The sequence below is a fragment of the Chenopodium album genome, chromosome 23 (genome assembly GCF_948465745.1).
Source record: "Chenopodium album chromosome 23, dcCheAlbu1.1, whole genome shotgun sequence".
NCBI lineage: Eukaryota > Viridiplantae > Streptophyta > Magnoliopsida > Caryophyllales > Amaranthaceae > Chenopodium > Chenopodium album.
Window position 1 is genome coordinate 12,932,914 of NC_137856.1, and position 16,053 is coordinate 12,948,966.

The 16,053-nt window shown below is 35.2% G+C and overlaps 1 protein-coding gene across 1 annotated transcript; it reads right to left on the bottom strand.

Moving 5' to 3' along the window:
• Nucleotides 1–919: 919 nt before the first annotated feature.
• On the bottom strand, nucleotides 920–13,193 carry LOC145608477 (lipoamide acyltransferase component of branched-chain alpha-keto acid dehydrogenase complex, mitochondrial-like). Its single transcript, XM_081664092.1, has 8 exons — nucleotides 12,787–13,193; nucleotides 11,175–11,321; nucleotides 10,930–11,055; nucleotides 8,598–8,959; nucleotides 7,250–7,497; nucleotides 6,541–6,629; nucleotides 3,255–3,482; nucleotides 920–1,255 (listed from the first exon to the last, which is right to left on the bottom strand). Exons 1-8 carry the CDS (start codon nucleotides 12,967–12,969, stop codon nucleotides 1,142–1,144), a joined length of 1,497 nt encoding a protein of 498 aa, XP_081520218.1. The 5' UTR covers nucleotides 12,970–13,193; the 3' UTR covers nucleotides 920–1,141.
• Between the last annotated feature and the right edge of the window lie 2,860 nt (nucleotides 13,194–16,053).

The window sequence follows — 16,053 nt, forward strand, 5'->3', positions numbered from 1 at the left end:
AACATGATGATTATTATCATGTTGCTTGATATATATTTATTGTTATTGCTTGATCACGCCTTTCATGCATTTTTAAAGGGAATTTGTGCTTGAATCACACTTAATAAGATAATTAATAATTTGGTTTTAGGCTAATGTGATTTTAATTCAAGTGATCGCCAATAATAGTTTTATTTATGCATGAATATTCAACCAACATAGATTTAACAGGTTTAGGGTTAACCTAATGATTGCATGTTAGTCAGAAAGCGCACATGAATACGAGTAGAATAAAGTAAAGGTCAATTTTATAGGACGGGTTCTTTCTCTTTTAGATTGGATTCGTACCCTCATCCCCGAACACCAGTCATGGTTCCAGACCTATTGACGTTAACGATCTCATGGATCGTTAAGGGGTGTAACTTTCACCTCGTGGACGGTTTACAAGTTCCTAAAACTTGTTGGCGACTCTTTTGCTCTCGTTTCTTTCCCTTTGGACGCCACTATACTTAAGTGTATGATCATAGTGGGGTTCAAGTTTGGGGTAATGCTTGAAATATTCCCTACAGTATGTGTGATTGGTACTGCCGATAAACTAAGGGAAAATCTTTTGCGTTGGTTTGGGCATGTAAGATGAAGACCTGAGGGTGCACTGGCTCGAAGAGTGGAAGAGTGGGACCACGGAGGGGTTAAACGAGAGAGAGGGAGATCGAAAATGACTTGGTTGGAAGGAGTTAGGAAGGAAATGAAGTATTTGGATTTGTATGAGGATAAAGCATTGAATTGTAAGGAATGGAGAAGGAAGATTGATGTCGAAGACTACACGGAATAATCAAATTTGGTTCATTTTAACCGACCCCACTTATGGGATTAAGGTTTTGATTGATTGGCGGATTGTGAATAAGGTGAAGAGAATAAGACTTGTAGAATTGTGACAAATTCGGTTTATTATATCTTCCTTTGACTTGAGGTTGATTTGCAAATAAAAGAAAAACAAAGTATTAAGTTACATATACTTCCCCAAGAGCATTTGAGGCAGTATAATGCCTAAGAAATGTGAGGAAATGGAAGATATCTGAAAATACGGATCCTACATTATTTCAGTCTTAACAAGCTACCAGATTTCACAAATGGAATCCTTCCTACATACAGGAAATGATGATCATCTCGTATGCAAAAGGAGCAGGTCCGGCTTTACAACAAATGATTTCCACTCGTTGCAAAATTTTGCAACTGTTGCTCCGTCTAACACCCTATGGTCAGCACCAATATTTACCTGAGAAAAATTCGAGAATGTCAGAAACACAGATGGATTGCAAGCCATGAGATCACTGGAATACATCACAATCAACTCTAGTCTGAAATATTATGATCATTGGATAATACGTCCCATCATTATGCGGTTAGTTTCAGTTAAAAAACAGACTTTACATTAAGGTTCCTACTTGAGTTTTTTGGTTTTCTCTGCTACTAAAACTAGGAGTAGACTGATTACCTATAATATCAAAAGGACAAAAGGAAGCTGATATCTATAACATCTTAGTTAAAAGTGCACCTACTCAGCAGATTACTGCAATTATAATTGTTTCTCCAAACAGATAAAAACTTATCAAACATGATACATCAATACCAGTACTCAGCAAATCAGGTCAAGCATATTGACATCTTCACAAAACAATCAGAAGTCAGCAAACATATAATGGGACAGCATATTTATGAATCCAGTGTAAACAAAATTGAGGCATAACTCCTAGGTGATCCTTTCATTCTTTCTTGCTGTATGGGTTTCTTTTGGTAATAACATTAAAGAATTAAGGGTAACTTTTTGTTCCATTTTGGTGCTTAGATTTGCTTTTTGTGGATTTTTTTAGCAGGCCTTTATCTATTTGGTTCGGTTCATGTGTGTGTTTGTGTGTGTGTGGGGAGGGGGGGGGGGATTGAGAACAGATTTATGCCCACATACTTATGAAGAAAGCTTGACTTCAGTAGGTATATTGGAACTGTTCTGCTATGTCATCTCAAAGATACAAGGTAAGACTTGTGGCTCTGGCTTGCATATCAAAGATTACGATAAATGGATGACATGGAAAGAGAAGAAAATTAAAATAAAAAAGAGGTACATTTATGTGACTTCTTTTGAAATCAGCAGCAAACATTAATTATGTATAAACACTATTGAGTACCCTAATTTTTTTGGAGATCAATTATAATCTTCAATAATGAATAGACTATAGAGATTTAAGACTATAGAGATATAAGATCAATTATTGGACATTTTTTTTATGTAAAATTGATTTGTAGTGGGCATATGTACCATTTTTTTATTATTATATATGCAACAAAGTTGTTTTAATAGTTATCAAATGTCAATAATATCTTGGAGTGTTGCTCAATTACAGTAATATTTTTAAACCTACGTTTTAAAAACAAAACAATGCCAACAGAATATAGAGATATGGAGTGCACAAGATTAATGATGTGTTTGAGAACCTTAATCATAAAGAATGAGGATAACAGTCAAAAAGTAAAAATATGAAAAATGTAGAAAAGAAAACCTGTAAAATCTACTTTGGTTGTTAGATAAGGAAAACTACTGAAAGTACTAGGGAGTAAATTTGAACATTTTTTTTTTTAAATTTCTACTATATTTAAACAAAACTGTTGAAATGGAATGTACTTCACGGAACAATTTAGATATCCCAGGTCTTTCACAGTAAAACCGTAGATCACTAATAGTAAAAAAAAAAAAAAAAAAAAAAAAAAAAAAAAAAAAAAAAAAAAAAAAAAGAGAGCTCGAGGTCAGGCAAAATAAACTACAATAAGGTCATAGGAAAGAAGCAAGAAGCAAGAAGCAAAAATGGTTTGAGGTTCAACTTCACAGTACACAAATACGTGTGTTACACATACCCTTACCTAGTTACAGTAGAAGTACTATTATTCAAATCATTCTTCAATCCCCCAGCCTGCAGTTATAGATGTTCATACAATTGGACATCCACTGTACATGCAATTAGGAAGGTATCTACCAGTGAACATATATTTCAAAGCGTTAAGTTTTTTCGTATTGATGGGAATGAGAACAAAAGTTAGTAAAAAATATATCAAATGTCATTTTTCAATCCCGCAGCCCCCAGCCTACAGATATAGATGTTTGTACGATCTAGCTCTGCTAGACATGCAGTATGGAAGGTCTCTACCATTGGCCAAATTTCAAAGCATAATGTTTTCCATAACGGCGAGAAAGAGAACAAATATCAGTAATAAGAAGTACTCACATTCATTAAAGGTGCGGAGTACGCAGTCCCGTCTTCTTTGAATCGAGGAACTTTCTGAATTCTACCAATTGCAATTATCGCAACTTCAGGCAAATTAATTAGAGGAGAACCAAACTTTCCACCAATGGCTCCAATGTTACTGATGGTTATTGTTCCTCCAGATATATCATTCTGACTAAGCTTGTTTTCTGTTGCGAGTTGTTGCAACCTTGAAATTTCCTTGGTTATCTAGAAAACATAAACGTCAATACTGAAATGATTAACAGCAACAAATTATGGAGCTCAAGCAATTAATCTTAATCCTTAATAACCAAAAACAAGGACACGCAATACATATGATGAAAGACTTGGTAAATAAATTCAAATCAATAATCCTCTTTAAACATCTCAGATCTTGATGCCTCAATATGCATGCCAATGCAATGAACCCGCAACCTCCACCCATTACTCTGACTTACAGCAGACGACACAAGGGGCAGCAACAGACCAACAACAACAACAAGCCACGGCAATTGCAAGGAGGGGCAGGGGACCGTTGAAATGCAGGAGACAAGCAACTTTAGCAAATTATTGTTACTAGCTTTAAGTAGTAAGAAAACAAAAGTAGTACTTGTAGTAATTAAGGCTTTATTGCCAATTCTATGTATGAAGTGTTAGTATAAATAGAAGTGGTCTAGCAAGTAGGAAAAGGCATCCAGAAAATGTTGTAATGACTTTGGAGAATCGTGGCCTAAAGCCATGTTCGTTTTGACGCAAGATTTAAGCTAATACTATTGCAACCTTCCTTCTATTTCTATCCTTGTTTGAGTGAACACGCTAGTCCGTTGCAGCCAATTTGACAAAAAACCAATCAAGACATTCCTTTAGTCATAATATAAATAAAGCTTGAAAGACTTACCATTAATCACGATTAAAATAAGGGACTGTTAGGTTGAGAATAACTAGGGAAGAAAAGGGGACACCAAAATTCTTTTTCCATCCCCTTTCCCACCCCAGCACTTCCTACAACGATTCCCTCCACTAACAACACCCCCCCACCCCCCCCCCCCTCCCCCCCGCTCCTTGCCCCCTAAGACACAGACTTAGTTTTTAAAGGCGCACCAAGGTGCAAATGGTCCTTGCAGCATAGGCGCAAGGCGAAGGCACGCGCCTTTTGTAAGCAAGGCGCATATATTTATATACTTATTTCAAACTATTTGTTACTTTGGTTGTACTTAATACCAATTAAAAAAATTCATAATAAATTAAATAATGATATATGTAAAGCTAAGGTAGTCTGAATTAGAAAAAGTGTCCATCATTCTTCAATTTATAACTTAAATTTTAGTTATTTTCCTTGAGGCGCAAGGCGCAAAGGCGCGCCTTACCAAAGGCTCTTTGAGGCGTACGAGGCGCGCGCTAGGTGAGTGAGCCTCACCTAGCTTAAGCTCATTTCCCAGTGGGAGCGAGGCATGCCTAGGCGCACTTTTTAAAACCAAGGACACAGATTTCCCAACATCCGTATTTGCCCCAATTTTTGCTCATATCCTCTTCCCTGCAACTCATTCCAAGTCACTAGTACTTTACCACCACTGCACCAAGCTTCCCACCACTCTCAACAACTATCAAACACCACTACCAACCCGCAGACCAGTACGACCACAACATAACCACTTGAATTCAACAACCAAAAAATAACAAAAAACACACATTGGTGGTGGTTCTTGTCAAATCTACTAACCCTAGAAAATCATTATTTTTTTTTTTTTTTTTTTTTTTTGAAAGAGTGAGACTTACTCTAAACTCAACAAGACTAATAACAGCTTTAGTGGTCAATTTCGGCAAGAAAAATCTATATCCAGAGTTTTCAAGAATGTATCGATTTGGTTTTAAAATGAGAAGGGGATAATATAAAAACGCTGGTAAGTAGGAGAGTGATGGAAGAGCATGGTGTTGTGAGGGCTTGTCTAAGACTGCAGTGGTGAGTAAGGAGTTCCCCCCCCCCCCCCCCCCTAACAATGGACTGTGGGCATGATGAAGAGAGATGATAATTTGAAATATGATACTGCAGGTATGTTGAATGTCAAGCAAGCAAATAGAAATAAGGGAAATTCTTCTTTATTTTTACAACCAAGCACTTACTAAGTTAGTTCTATTATATTCCCTACTTGAACCAAACAATAACAACAAATTGTGATAGGCTCAATGGGGCTGTCACCTAAATGTAATAGGAAGCAAAGGACATCAAGTCACTATTGGACAAAACTCATCAATGAAATACTAAGGGGAGGAATAACAAAAGCCTGCTAGTTTGATACTCTGTGGAATAGTGACAAAAGTTCATTAATACTATAGGTTATCTTTGTTATCTAGTTGAGCTTGCTTATAATGAGTATAGCAATATAGGGCATGAGATGTGTAATGTGGAATGAGAGACAATGGTAACCTCAAGTTACTAAGAGAGTTGTTATCAAAAGAGAGTAATAGCCTAAAGCTATTAGCCTATCGTTTGTAACCCTTCTGCCATAATCAATCACATTTTCAAGTTTTCAACTTAAAATATCCCTTTATTGATTCCTTTCCTTTTCATTGAGTGCGCCAATTAGCCCCTAAGTTGTCAAGGAAAAATCAACTGAATTCTTGCCTACGAGTCAAAAACAAATGATCAAACCCACAGGGAGGGGATTTTTTTTAAAAAGCCTTAATACTGTCCTTCAGAATTGCATCCATTGGGTAAATTACCAAAGAATTACACTATTTATAAATGTTACCAAGAGGCCAAGACACAACCACAAATTTCAAGTAATATATATCCGAGTGTACCAAAAAGTAAACCAGAATCCTAGTTAGAAACCAATTGTCCTAAAACTTGACCAAAACGTTGGGGAGACAGCATTCATGAAACATATTTGTGTTTCTAAAAGATATAGGACAGTGATTTTCAAATCAAAGACATACAGAAATATTCACAATTAGTTGTTGGGTAGTACATGTATAACATCTTATCTAAAGATCATTTGTGAATGTATACTGCATAACTTTCTGTATCACCCCCCCCCCCCCCCTTCATCTTCTTCTTCTGTTTTCTCTGTCAATATGGTCAATTGGAAGAGTAATTGCACAGAAGATGTATAAATAGGAAAAAATAATATTGACAGGCTTTGATTACCATCACACACTTAGATTAAAAAAAAATTCAAGTGATATTAGGAGATACAAATAGAAAAATTCCATAAACTTGGCAGCTCATTGATGAAAAAGTCAAAGTGAAGTGACTGGATAAAAAGAACAGAGAGACAACATTTACCTCCAATATAGAAAGGGATTGAACCTTCTTGACATTTGGTACAACCAAACCATAAGGCGTAGCCATGGCAATTCCAATATTATGAGTGCCTGTATTACAAAGACAAAATATAATAATTGTTGATAACTATGAAAGTCCATATAGCCTACAAATTTGAAACCACAAAATACAGATATTAAGTGGCAAACTGAGAAGATAAAAAACGAATGGGAATGTACAGTTATGCACCTTCACTTCAATATTAATTCGTTAAAGTCTATCTGATTCTAATGCATTCTAAAATTTTACAATCCTGAAATAAATCTAATGTACATACGCAGTCATCAAATTGATAATTGAATGCTTTTAGATCCAATAAGATAGCAACAAATGGCTGCTTAGAAGATCAGGCTTATTCAGAACTCATCAGTACTTATTCCCTTGAGAATTCCGTACTAAAAATGCCATTATGTTAAGCAATTGACTGTCGTTGCAGTTCCCAATTTTACCATAAAACATACCGTCTTCTCTCTTATTTATTCTTTTACTAACACATTTTTTTCTTAAAATTTTTATTTTTAAAGCATGTAAGGACCATCATATCTTATTATGAGATGAATTCATACTTAGATACATCCAATGAAATTCTCCTTGCAACCAGGAACTTGAACAAGAGTCAAAGACAGCCAAAATATTTCAGAGGAATCACTATGTAATTTCTTGTACAAACCTTTGATAATGATCTCATTCACATCTTCATTGAAGCAACTATTTACAAGGGGGTACTTGTCCATTGCCTTTGATAGTGATTTGACCAAAAATGGAAGAAAGGTGTGCTTTATACTTGGATCGGGGTTTGCATTCTGAAAAGATGCTTTAAGTTCTACAAGCCCTCCACAATGAATTTCTTCAACATAATGAAAATGAGGAACTCTGGCAGCCATTGTCATGGACTTGACCATCGCGCGTTGGAATCCCCTGAAGCAGCAAACAGTTTAAATCATACTGTGCATGACCAATTACAAATCATAGATGTCAATTAATTTTATAAGCACATACTCCTAGAAAAATAAAAGATAATTGTGGGATGTGGCCAATACATTCAACTGAAATACTTATGATATATGGATGATAATGTACTCCACTACTTAAGCTGTGAACATGAAAAAGGAATTTTGTCCCAAACAATTTCAGGTGATCTACGCTCAAATATATTTTCTGTGTTCTTTTGATTGCAACAGTTACCGTTTGTCACAAATACTACACAGCCTCCTATTAAGTAAATCCAATATTTATTTTCATACCACAAATACTTAATATATCCTTATTGACATTTCCTAATTCCTAGGTTCTTTACTCAATTTTAGTGGTTGCTTCACATTCACACACTTTTTTTTTTTTAATTAGAACATTTGATCTTCATCAAGAATACAAAAATGAAACTGGAAGTTTCAATGACCAGCTATTTTAACAAATTCTACTTCTCTTATCATACAAAACTTTGGGATATATCATAGGAAATACTAAGTAGCAATAAGCGCCATCTTCAGCAGAAACATCACATCGCTGTATCACAGTGCTACTTGACTACTTATGTCCAAGTCTCCAAGACATATTAGCAGATTATCTAGGGGACAAATTACCAAAAAAACTTGACTTTGATTGCAAACATCAATCATTTCTTTACCAAATTGTAACTCGCAAGAATATAATTGCTTGATGCAAACATGCTGTTATTGAGATTTGAGAGTAATTTATAAATAAAATTCTTTCCAACAAATAAAGAAATAACTAAGCATATGGAAGAAGGAAATACACAAGAAACAAGGAGCATATTGTGTCCAGAGTATGTCAGGTAATGCGCATCAAATTCAATTATTTAAAAGAAAATTATAACTGGAAAAATCTATTTGATAGATGCAAACTCATAGTTGAAGAGACTTGTATAATAAGCAAAATTATTCCCAACAAAATAAGGAAAAAACTACGCATCTGAGAGGGGAAAGAACAACTGAACAGCACTAACTAACAAGGAGCATATTGTCCAGGCATTCTAGGTATCACATATCAAACATTACCTTAGCTGTAAGGTTCTGTCTTCATACAATGAACTCCCAGTCACTAATTTGTCAGAGCAATATGCAGATGGCTCAGCAGCAACATCTTTAACACCGGCATAATTGATAATATCTTCTTTTAATATCCTTCCATCTTTACCACTACCTTTAATATCATTAATGTCAATTCCATGTTGCTTGGCTAAGTTACGAACAGCTGGTGTGCACAGTATGCCATTCAACCTACTTTCACTTGAGATTGAAACTTGACTACTTGACTCGTCTTGATTAATAGGATCACATATATTGGATTCAGAGATGCCATCACTTACAGTTGAAGGAGAAAATTCTTCAACAGCCATCTTCAAAAGTGTTTCTCCAACCTGCTTACCAGAAAATTACAGTAAAGAAGAGGGATACTAGAAAGAATACCAAAATACTATTACATAGCAAAAAAAAATAAAAATAAAAAAAATAAAAAAATAAAAAATAAATCAGAATTTTCCAATTCTTCTTTCATAATTTGTAAAATGTACAAGAAAAGTACCAAATGATATATCCCATACGTTGACATCATATCTTTCATATCTTATTATCTTTATTGGGGGAGGGGGTAGGAGAGACATGTAGGAAAGGTTTCCTTCAACCAAAGTGCATTTCTCTAGACAACAATTTATAAAATTAGTCACAGGTTGATGATTTCTTAGTTAAGAAATTGATTCTTTAGCCCGAACTTGCAATGCAAATTAATCCTATAAATGCACACATATGTAGGGATTGAGACAAGAAGTACATGGGATAAGCTCAAGAGGTGAAACCACAACACAAGCTGGCCCAAGACATAGAAAAAGCTAGGGGCAATCGGCCCATGGAATGAAACTTTGGATGTGTCAATGCATTGCGACGGCATTGTAAAGGTTTTCAAACATACCGCGACTGAGATATTGGAAAGCAACAGAAGCAAACCATCAGCATTGCCGACAAAAGTTGCAAACCATGGGGCCAATGGGCCATCCACCTTAGTAAACCTAGGTTATCATGAATGTGAAAGTGGTTTTTAAACTTATTTTGCATGTTGACACTAGCATGGGCAGCGATGTAGGTCTCAGTCCATGCAATTTTTTAAGGCTCGTTGCATTAGATGCAATACACCTATGAGCTTCCAAAGCTTATTCTACTAATATGGGCTTAAGCAGGAGCTTGAATGAACTTTACAGTAACAAGATATGATTGGGCTTGGGTTAGTTTGAAACTTAGCTGCACTCTTTAACTCATTAACCAGTATTGACTTTTAATTCTAAAACAATATTAGGCATAATTATTCGATTAGATTTAGCTAGGATTAATTTAATTAACTTAATTTTTTTTTTTTAAATACATAAGTTAATATGTTAGATAAATATGGCTTAAATATATAAATAATTGATCTGGAACAAATAGGTTGAGAGATAATAAAACTAAGGATACCATTCAAAAGACTGATTTTTTTGCTGATTGAATAATAACAAAGTTGTTCCAAAGTCAATAAGTTCCAAGATGTGGACTCTATCCACAGCAGCATCTTGCTTTGAGAATAGGATTAGTCGAGTTACTAAGTGAACAGTGTTGCATCTAGACAGCATAACAAAGATCAATAAAATTCTGAAAATTTTCAAGGGAGTCAAAGATCAACTGCTCTTTAACATTAAGAATCTAATTGACTACATAAAAAAGTTATTTAACATATTTGCACTTCTTAAATATTAAGAAGCACCAAAAGCCATATCAAATAAAGAATTGTGTTAGTCTGCATAAATTGAACCTCTTCAAGGATGGGATCTGCAATCGTGTAGTTGATGCTCATCTAGAATAACTATAATTTAATGCATTTCTGAATTAACGTTCACTCAATCCTTATAAGTAGTAATGACAAATTTTTTTTTTTTTGGTAAATATAGATATTGACACTTAATTTAAACTGAGTTGCATTTTACAAAATTTCTGGTATTTACAGGAAAAAGTGTTTTGGTACATAAAGGGAAAGAACAACAAAAGATCGAACCAGTACAGGACTTAATACTGTAGTAAAATTGCATAACAGTGCACCAGCTGAATTGCAGCACCTATAAGTGTCCATAAGTCATTCTCATTATTATACTAGTCTATGATGAGTTGCTCACTATAAGACCTGGTGTTTCTTGTCCATTTGACACTTTATTCCTTTTTTTAATCCTTCGTTGGTTCATTGTACTGAATGATATCTATAATGACTTACATAACAGGTCATACTTTGCTAGTTGAAATTGAGGTCTATTGGCATCCATTTGACTGTACTCTTACTGGTAATGCTAAAAGTATACTTTAAACCACATACCTTCACAATGTCCCCTGGAGAATGAAGAATATGTGAAATTTTTCCCCTATATCGACTGGTTATTTCTATTGTAGCTTTGTCACTTTGGACCTCACAAAGTGGTTGAAATTCTTCAACTTCGTCTCCCTGCAAAAAGATTTTTTCAGGAAGACAGGAACATCATATTTACATACATTGCTTTCTATCTATCAATTGAACAATGAATCAATTTCAAGACCAGACTAACGTATTTTGAATTTACTTACCTCTTGTACAAACCACTTCAGAAGCTCACATTCAGCAATACCTTCACCTGTTTGTGCCAGAGGTACTTCAACCAACTCACCCAATGAAGGCTCAGTAGCAGCATGGGTTGTGAAGCCACAAGCATTGAAGGAATAGTGGAGACTCGGCTATAATACATCAGTAAAAAGGAAGAGTATATGAGTGACCAACTAGCTGATAAGAAGGGAAAACATAACAAGCAGACGACAGGAAAGTTAAAATCTACAAGACTACATCAACATCAATCTAATAGACAGTCTCTCACTAATAAAGCAACATAATTTTACTTTACGAAAATTGGCCAGCCAACGATCCTAGCAAACTCTGGTTCACGCCGCCTCTCTGCTCATCCACCCCCACCCCCAAAATAAAAGTAATGAAACTGTTTTGGATTTCCTCAGAAGTAGATTTAGTTACCGAATAAATTCATTCCCATTAGTTGCAATCAGTTATTTTATCCACTTCTAACGCTTGATTTTAGAATTATCATCTTACCAGTGCCTATGAAAGCAATGCACTTCCAATTGAAGTGCTTCTTGTCTCTACTTCATCAATACTCTACAGAGTAAGACTAATAACACCTTGACCCCTAAACTCACATATATAGAAGCCTGTGAGAGATATGGGGTATATTGTACGGTACAAACATGCAACAATTCAATACAGTGCAACTTTCATTAGTTTGAGCATCATTTCCAATCAGGAGCTTAGGAATTTCCATTTCCACATAGAACCATTCAAATAAATACTCCCTCTGTCCCAGAAAGAATGACCTATTTAGCCTAATTTTAGTCCCAAAAAGAATGACCCATTTGCATTAAAACACCCACCAATTTGCAACAATATTTGTGAAAAATTAGCTTTCCCATATAAGAATTTGATTTTCCATATAATTTTATTACTTTCTCTCTTTATTTTTTTACAAACCCCATGTAAATTTATCTTTCCAACATACTTTTACATCTTTTTATTTAACTTTCTTAATACCCGCATAATCAACCCAAATGGGTCGTTCTTTCGGGGACGGAGGGAGTATCAACTAATGACGAGGGTGCTACATTTATATGCCCTCAGATATATCACAGCCAAGATAATTTTCAGGCATATATTCCATGAAATCAGGCAATCTTCATAAACAACATAGATATTGAAGCAACTCCCAAGAGTTCACTATTCTAAAAGCTAAATTTTTTTTAAAAAAAGTTTAAAACTAACAAGAATTTTCAACAATGCAGAAATTTAGTAAACAATATACAAGATCAACAATATAATACACAGAAATAATAATGATAACAAAACAACTCAGCTAAAACAAAATACCAAATTAATCAAGTTAATGTTTTTCCTTAGTATCCAATTAGCCGACAAGTTTTGACTTTAATACTATTCACAAACTAAAAATTAACTAACTTTTGTGATTTATATATAATACGAAGTATAAAACTACATAGTTGTTATGTGGGATCGTGTAGACCCACTCGTATTTTCAAACGTAACTTTTTATAATTTTTTAACTATCGATAATTTAAAAAACACTACAATCAAAGTAATATATTGACAAACACAGCAAAAACAAAGCAAGTATAAACTAACCAGATCATTAGGCTTAATTACTCGATAAATACGAGACGGGCCGACGAACCCTGATAAAGGAGGCCGGAACTCAGAACCAACCGCCGACGATGATGCGGTGCGAGGAGAAGAGGGATAAGAATAAAGACACAGGAGACCGGAATTGAGAGGCTTCCTCCGGCATAGTTGTCGAATTGAGATCATAGTTTTTGGTTAAGGTATAAAGCGTAAAAGAAGTTGAAGCAAAAAATGGTGGAATTTTGAGATTTTGATCATCATATGTTAGTATGTAGCTGTCAAATCAATTTAGGAGTAGTAGTTTGGATTTTAATGGGATTGGATTGATGATTCAGTTCACATTACTTAATTTGATGTTAATTGTCATAATTATCTTTTTTTCAGAGTTTGTCTTCTTTATTTTTTTTTATTTTTTTGGGATTGTACCATCGTTGTTATCTAGAAAGGTAGAAGTATATAAAACACGTCATTGTCGACTCGTTTGCGTGCTTCTTCTTCCGAATCATGTTACGTCTTTCGTGGGAGGGAATTGTGTATCAGATTTTTGGTGTAAAAATGTTGATTAGGACAACTTATGAAGGATAACTAGTACGTGAATCGATATTCGTCGCTCCCATTTTACATAGTAACGCTTCCATTTTGACTTGAATGGACAAGTATGCCCTTCATCGAAATTGTAATATAAAAAGAGGACTTTGTTCCCTTCATGCACATTTTACCTACTATCGGTCCCCTCAAAGTAGTACACTGTAAATCCCGAGCACATCGGTCCCCACAACTTCAAACCAAATCGGTCCCCACGACCACCTTAAATATTTTTTAAAAAAAAAACACTTAAATCATCAAGTTTTTTCCGACGGATCTAGGATAATGGACGGCTGGGACGACTGGGAAGTTCGTACGCCGGAGAATGCGTCGCAACATTCTGTAAGTTTTTTTTTTTTTTTTTTCAGTTTTTTTTTTTATTTTTTTTTATTTTTTTTTTAAAAAAAATTTATTTATTATTTTATTTTATTTTATTATTGTTGTTGTAATTTTGTGTTTTTGATAATTTCAATAATTAGTAATAATGTTATTATTGTTATTTAATTGTTGTTGTTATTAGTAGTCATATTAGTAATTTTATAATTTGAAACCTTATTATTATTATTATTATTGTTGTTGTTGTTGTTGTTGTTGTTGTTGTTGTTGTTGTTGTTGTTGTTGTTGTTATTGTTATTGTTATTGTTATTGTTATTATTATTATTGTTATTGTTATTATTATTATTATTATTATTATTATTATTATTATTATTATTATTATTATTATTATTGGTAGTATTATTGGTAGTATGAGTGTTGTTAATAGTATTAGTTATTGTACAAAATAATAAAATTAGTTGTAATAATGACATAAACCGTTGTTTTGTTCAATTTTTATAGGATATGGAATCTGAAGACGGCGGTGACAGTGTGAATTATAGTGGGAATTTCGTCACGGATACGTTCTTTCCAACGTTTGAGGATGCAGTTACATGGGCGGATGTTGTTTCCATTAATTTGGGATTTATTTTGGTGAAATCGTCTTATAACAAAACCAGAGATGGTCGGCCGTATCGATATTTGAGATGTGATCGGTCACGGAGGAGCAAGCCGAGAGATTTGGAGAACGCGATACGGAAGGACACAAAAACCAAAGCTAATGGTTGCCCTTTCTACATCAAGATATATATTATGAAGTCAGCACTGATAGTTGGAAGATCCGGGCAAAAAACGATCACACCGGGACACATAACCACGCAATGGTTGTGTACCAAGAGGGTCATCGTAAAGTGAGCGGATTGAGTCCGGGTGCAATACAGGTTGTGCGTGACATGACAAAGTCCAAGGTTGCGCCCCGTAACATCATGGCCACTATTGCAGAGCAATTTCCTGACGATCATCCAAACATCAGGCTTATTTACAATTACCGGAATGATTTCAGGATGGAGATGTCCGAAGGAAGAGGAGTTGTTCAGCAATTTCTTCATTTGGCGAGAGAGAGTAAGTACATTTACTGGGTCACGGCCGATGATCTCGACGTGCTGCAACATGCATTTATGGTGCACCCGATCACAGTCAACATACTCCGCACATACCCACATGTCATAGGTATGGATTCTACTTACAAGACCAATCGACATGGGATGCCGTTCTTTGAGATAGTGGGTGTGACACCGACGAACCAGAATTTTCTTGTTGGTTATGTTTTCATGCGCGACGAGTGCACCACTAGCTATCGGTGGGTGTTGCAGAGATTAAGGGAGTTTATTGGGTTTGATAAAGAGCCATCGGTATTTTTGTCAGACCGTGAACTTGGCCTATGTGCGGCTTTGAGAGAATTGTTTCCAGGGACGTCACATTTACTATGTCGATGGCACATTAACAAAGATGTGCAGGCAAAGGTGACGAAGTTGTTCAAAAACAAGAAGATAGGTGCTAGTTTTAAAAATGGCAAATGGAAACATATCATGGATGCAACAACCGAGGCGGAGTATGATGGTGCTGTCACTAGCATGAAAGTAAAGTGGGGAAGTTTTCCGAAAGTGATTGAGTATGTTGAGAGAACATGGCTTTGTCATAAAACCATATTTGTGAAATATTGGACGAACCAAATTCTTCACTTTGGTAACATCAACAACTGTAGAGTTGAGAGCCAACATTCAGCTGTGAAGATGTGGTTTGAATCGTCCACAGGTTAGTTGTTTTATTGTATTAATTGTTGTGGTTATTTTGTAGTTGTAAGTATAATAAAAAAATTAGGAAAATTTCACATTTGCTACCAGGGAAAGGACCCTAATTCACAATTGCTACCCCTTTAATTTTTTATTTTATGTTACTACCACACAAACACACTAATTATTAAAATCACTACCACTTAACGGAATCTGTTGAGATTTCCGTTAAGTTTATTAAAAAAAATAAATTAAATTAAAAAAAATAAAAAAAAAATTAAAATATAAAAAATTAAAAATCACCCACCCAAAAAACCCTAGCGCTCCCCGTCAACCACCCTCCCCCCTCCCCCTTCCGGCGGCCAGCGCCCAAGCTGCAGCCGCCGCCGGCGATATTGGTCGGAATTGAAGCCCTTCCCCTCCCCACCCAAAACTAACAACCCCTAACCCTAAACACCCTGCCCGAAACCACCCTAAACAAGTTTTAGGGTTTCGTTTAGGGTGGTTTTGGTGGCAGGGAATTGCGATTGACGCGGCTAAAAAAAGGAACGGGGGACGAGGAAGGGGAGGGGGGTCG

What these genes read in the sequence shown, in the direction of transcription:
- LOC145608477 (XM_081664092.1), bottom strand. Translation starts at nt 12,969, where the DNA reads ATGATCTCAATTCGACAACTATGCCGGAGGAAGCCTCTCAATTCCGGT. An exon ending in TGAAGTGGTTTGTACAAGAG is followed by an intron (nt 11,056 to 11,174) that starts GTAAGTAAATTC and finishes ATCTTTTTGCAG; the next exon opens with GGAGACGAAGTTGAAGAATT. An exon ending in CTCCAGGGGACATTGTGAAG is followed by an intron (nt 8,960 to 10,929) that starts GTATGTGGTTTA and finishes TCTGGTAAGCAG; the next exon opens with GTTGGAGAAACACTTTTGAA.